The sequence below is a fragment of the Sphaerodactylus townsendi genome, linkage group LG11 (genome assembly GCF_021028975.2).
Source record: "Sphaerodactylus townsendi isolate TG3544 linkage group LG11, MPM_Stown_v2.3, whole genome shotgun sequence".
Classification (NCBI taxonomy): Eukaryota; Metazoa; Chordata; class Lepidosauria; order Squamata; family Sphaerodactylidae; genus Sphaerodactylus; species Sphaerodactylus townsendi.
The window spans coordinates 73,275,706-73,281,065 of NC_059435.1; the positions used below are offsets into that span (position 1 = coordinate 73,275,706).

A 5,360-nucleotide genomic window follows, 5' to 3' on the forward strand; every position below is an offset into this window, starting at 1 on the left:
TGGTCTGGTGGCTTTTGTTCCTAACGTTTTGCCTGCATCTGTGGCCAGCATCTTCAAAGGTGTATCACAGAGAGAAGTCTGTTATAAGAGAAGTCTGGACACAGTGTGTAACAGGCTTCCCTCTGTGATACACCTCTGAAGATGCCAGCCACAGATGCAGGCGAAACGTTCGGAACAAGATCCACCAGACCACGGCCACACAGCCCGGAAAACCCACCACAACCAAGTGGATCTGACGCTCTGTGGTTTTGCAGGAGCATGAAAACATGGATCTGAGGCACGTACTCTTATGAATTCATAGGATTTTAACATTGGAAGACAATAAAACCACCATGATACTGTAGGGTGGGATTTAGCCTGCTGGCAGAGCCACGAAGATTGGGCAGCCAATGCTTTGTGGGGCTGCAGTGGCACAAAAACACAGGTGCAAAGCACGGATCCTCTTGGTTTGTACACTAGGGCACCCCATAATCACCCTCACATCACATGACATGTCCCCAGCCCCAATTCTGAACACACCAACAATGGATCTGATACATTATGGTACCACAGTGGCGCAAAATGTGGTTGCAAAGCACGGATCCTCATGATTTGTTAAGTCGCTCGCCCCCAAATCAGTATCACATCACATGCCATTGTCAGGATGCCATTGCTGGGAGGGGGGAATTGTTGGGGATTGTTTTCGTGTTAGCAGGTGCTGCGTTATCTGTTTCCCTGGCCTTGGAGCTCAGCGGCTGGGACGGGCTTTCATGCTGGGCTTTTCTAACTGTCTTGGCTCACACGTGGGGGTGGGGATCTGCTACAACATATTATCAACTGCTTTGGCGCCTTTTCGCCAGAACTTCTCCTGTGCCTCTCCTGTCTTCAAAATCCTTGACCCCTTCAAGTGAGTTATTGTCTGAACAGGGAAACTGACGCTAGCACAGCTCGGCCGCTGTTCACGTTGCCAGCTTCATGTTTCAAGCGCCAGCTGAAGTTGCGAACTCCAAATCTTCCGTCATGACTTTTCAACAGGGGGCTGCGGCTGCACCCCCACTCGGGAGTGAAATGTCTTCTCGCTTTGTGGATTGTGTGGCCGAGTCGGTGAGTGACTCTGGGCGCCAGGCCGGAGGACTCTTACAACCCGGAGAGGGAGCCCTTGGAATACCCCCCCGAACATTGGTTATTCCCGTTTCCGCGGGGCCTCGCCCTTGGGGTCAAAAGGAAACAGACTCTGAGCTCAGGAGAAGCCTGTTGTGGTTGACCAGACCAGCCAAACTGTGGAAAGAGGAAAGGGGTGAATTGCAAGCCGAGATTCAAAGGCTGCATCAGGAAATCGAATTGCTGCAGGACCGGGCAGAAGCAGCAGAAGCAGCCGGCACTGCAAGGTGGTATCCCACGCCCCCACCATTGGAGGTGCGCTTTGATGGGAACCCGGACCGCTTGCCCTATTTCCTCCTACAAGTGGATGCTTACATGTGGGACTATGGGGGGAGCTATGCTAGTGAGGCCCAAAGGGTTTGTGCCGTTAGCGCAGTACTTGAGGGGCCAGCGGCAGACTGGTATGTGTGGCTGCATCGTAGACAAGCCCCGGAACTTCGCTCTCTCCTCCGGTTCGTGAAGGCCCTGAGGAGTCGGTTTGAAAACCCGTTTAAAGGAGCGCAGGCCAAATGGGACATCCGACGCATACGCCAAGGCAACCGACCCTTATGGGAATTTGCGCAGGCGTTCAGGGCTTTAGCCAACAAGATTCATGACTGGCCTGAACAACTTTTTGTGCATCTGTTTCAGATGGCTTTGAACCCCGAACTTTATCGCTGGGCCTTAATGCACGGTGACCCAGACACGCTTATGGAATGGATCCTGTTGGCAGGTAAGGCCGAAATCGTGATGGATTTTGAAAGCGACGAGAGGGAGGCAGGGACGGGTCGCCGTCAGGGGCAGGCCATCCAGATGGGGTCCCGCGGGTCACCCGGGAAATTGACGGAGGAGTCGGAGGAAACCCCGTATGCCCGCAGGCGTCGGCTGGGTCTTTGCCTTTATTGTGGAGAGAGTGGGCACATGGTGGCCACCTGCCCTGCTAAACCGGCAGCCAGAATGCCGCCTCCCCCCCGTGCAACCAAGCGGAGCAACCCGAAGTCCTTCAAACCCAAAAAAGGTGCCATTGCCTCCAAAGTGGCTTGGGAAGTGAACTCGGAGCCGAGTTCCTCTTCGCCTGAGTCTGATGGTGAGTCGGCTGGAGTTGGAACTGTTGGATACCTTGTCCCGACTGCAGAGGTGAGTGAAGAGGTGGGTCCTTTGACTGTTACTAACTCCCCAAAGGGAACCCGAATGATGATTCAGGCTCTAGTGGTTTCGGGTTGTTCCCATTGCCTAATGCATCCCGGTGTGGTAAAGGGGTTGGGACTGACCCCAATCCCCTTACACCAGCCCATCCAATTCACTCAGATGGATGGTGTGTCCCATGGAGGGGCCTCCCGCTGCTTTCAAAACGGGGACATTAGGAACGGTGTAATTTTATCATCTCTAACATGTAATTTTGGAGATGCCCTGGCTGATGGAACATAATCCGACCATCAAATGGGCAGAGCAGATTGTTTCGCGGATCCTCCTACCTATAGCATCCTCCTATGCTATAGTAAGTACCACCAGGGTAACTGGGTGGACCTACTCCCTTATGCTGAATATGCCTATAATAATGCACTGTACAGCAGTACTAACAAGACACCTTTTGAAGCAGTATCAGGCCAATCGGGCAAGCCATTCCCCCCTTTTAGGCCAGCCTGCTGTCGATCCTCCTGAATTGCAGGAGTGGATTTAGCAGATCGTTGGTGGGTGGGATCCCATCTCCAGGCTTTACTGAAAGCCAAAGACTCACACAAGGTTCAAGCTGATAAGCATAGCTGCCCCCTCTCCCCAGCTGTGGGGGACATGGTCTGTCAACCAAAAACTTGAGAGATATGCACAAATACAGAAAACGTGGGCACACATATGTTGGCCCCTTCCAGGTTACCTGCAAAATCAATGATGCAATGGTGCAACTGGATTTGGCTAAAGCTTTGCGTAAAATCCATCCTGTTTTTCATTGCAGCCTCCTGAAGACAGCATCTTCCTGGCACCCTGCTCCTTCTCAGTCTCCTGCGATTTGGATTAATTGCAGCAATTCGGATTAATTGCAGGAATTGCTAGACTCTTGCATCTATCGTAACTGCTTGCAGTACCTGGTATCCTGGAAAGGTTATTTACCTGGACAGAATGAGAGTGGGTGAATGCAGATGACATCAGAGCACCCTGGCTAATCAAAGTGTTTCATCGTGCCTGTCCAAGCAAAGGGGGGGGGGTGTCTTAAGGGGGGTGGAAATGTCAGGATGCCATTGCTGGGAGGGGGGAATTGTGGGGGGCTGCTTTTGCGTTTGCAGGTGCTGCTTTATCTGTTTCCCTGGCCTTGGGAGCTCAGGCTGGGATGGGCCTTCAGGCTGGACTTTTCTAACAGTTCACATGTGGGGGTGGGGATTTGCTACAACATATTATCAACTGCTTTGGCACCTTTTCGCCAGACCTGTTTTCTCCTGTCTCTCTTCTGTCTTCAATAAAATCCTTGAACCCTTCAAGTGAGTTACTGTCTGAATGGGGAAACCGACAGTCATGCCCCCAGTCCCAGTTCTGAGCACAGCAACCATGGATCATGGCACCAGTGTGATGCAAAAATGTGGTGGCAGAGCGCGGAACCTCATAGTTTTTGCTCTAGGGCACCCCCAAATCCCCATCATATTACATGCCATGTCCCTAGCCACAGATCTGAACACCACAATTATGGATCTGATACACTGTGGTGCCACAGTGACAAAAATGTGGTTGCAAAGCACGGATCCTCATGATTTTTGCTCTAGGGCACCCCCGAATCCCCATCACATTACGTGTCACGTCCCTAGCTACAGATCTGAACACAACAATCAGGGATCTGATGCATCATGGCACCATAATGGTGCAAAAGCATGGTTGCAAAGCATGGATCCTCATGATTTTTCCACTAGGTCACCCTAAAATCACCATTCGATCCCATGTCACTTTTGTGGTTCTGCCTATATTCTATGGACTACAATTCCCATCAGCCCCTGCCAGCATGGCCAATTGGGTACCTCCTGCCAGGCTCTTCCTGCACCCCTACTCAGCAGAAAACATGGCAGAGAAATTGGCCATGCTGGCAGGGGTTGATGGGAATTGTAGTCCATAACATCTGGAGTGCCAAAGGTTTGCCACTACAGGACTAAGACATCCTGTACAGTATCATGGTGGTTTCATTTCGCTTCAATGCAAAAATCATATGAATTCATGAGGATCCATGCCTCAGATCCACATCTTTATGCTGCTGCAGAGCCACAAAGCGTCACTCACATGTTTAATAGTCCATCCCATAGCCCTGGCTTTCACATATGATTTGATACTAATTTGGAGGGAGCTCTTCAAAAAGCAGAGGATCCACGCAGATCCACCTTTTACTGGGTATAAACAAGAAAATGCATTTCAGTGGAGCCCAGCTGGCCTTTCTGGCTCTCAGAATAGACATTAAATCTAATGTTAGAGATTTCCCAAATCTCTCCAGTGGGGAACCTTGATTTTCATTTTAGTACCCCCCCCCCTCCCTCCACCACAATTTGCTCAGAAGGGGCCACCCACTCTTGCTTTTCACAAGTTATTATAATAGTCTTTTCCACAAATTATTATAATACTCTATTTGCAAGTTATTATAATAGTCTTTTCCATAGATCTGGCTTACGCCTCTTTCCATAGATCTGAACTTAGGAGGAGCTACTTGTTAAGGATTTAAAAAAAAAAAAACACAAAACGAGACTCAGGTAGAGCAATTTCAGAATGAAATGTAGCTCAGGCATGGGTGGGGGGGGGCATTTATCTTCTCCCTCCCCCAGGCTCCCACTCTGCCATGGATGCTCACTGGGTGACACATAGAAAAAAAACAGAGCTGGAAGGGGCCTTAGAGGTCATCTATTCCAACCACCACCACCACCCCGCTCACGCTCTTGGGCTCCTCACAGACTCTCAGCCTATCCTACCTCGCAGAGTTGTTTTTGATGATGTAAACTGCTTTGGGTCTCTGTTGGGGGGAAAGACGGGGCATAAACAAGCAAATGAGTTTCTGGCTTTCAGGAAAAGACATTAAACGTTCATGATAACAGTCTTTCCCAGAAGAACGACCAACGGTCTTCCAACTGTCATCTTTAGAACGTTCGCAGAGGTATCCCAGCATGCCTTGCTGCTGCCGCCGCTGGGGCTGCATGTAAGCAAAGCTGAACAGCCCAAGAAAGCTGGCAAGCCCCGCCCCGGGCAGCGCCGAAGGCCGAAAGGGGCGGGCTGTCTGAGGC

At 50.7% G+C, this 5,360-nt stretch overlaps 1 protein-coding gene across 4 annotated transcripts; it reads left to right on the top strand.

The window, feature by feature from the left end:
- The first annotated feature begins 782 nt into the window (after nt 1-782).
- LOC125440920 lies at nt 783-3,587 on the top strand. 4 transcript variants are annotated; one of them, XM_048511037.1, is made up of 3 exons: nt 783-1,083; nt 1,771-2,268; nt 3,071-3,587. In XM_048511037.1, the coding sequence occupies exons 1-3, from the start codon at nt 955-957 to the stop codon at nt 3,131-3,133; spliced, it is 690 nt and encodes a 229-aa protein (XP_048366994.1). In that variant the 5' UTR covers nt 783-954; the 3' UTR covers nt 3,134-3,587. The 4 variants fall into 4 exon arrangements, with proteins under 4 accessions (XP_048366994.1, XP_048366995.1, XP_048366996.1 ...); XM_048511038.1 differs by having other exon boundaries at nt 784-1,083; nt 1,771-2,256; XM_048511039.1 differs by lacking the exon at nt 783-1,083 and adding an exon at nt 1,092-1,367.
- Nucleotides 3,588-5,360: the final 1,773 nt, after the last annotated feature.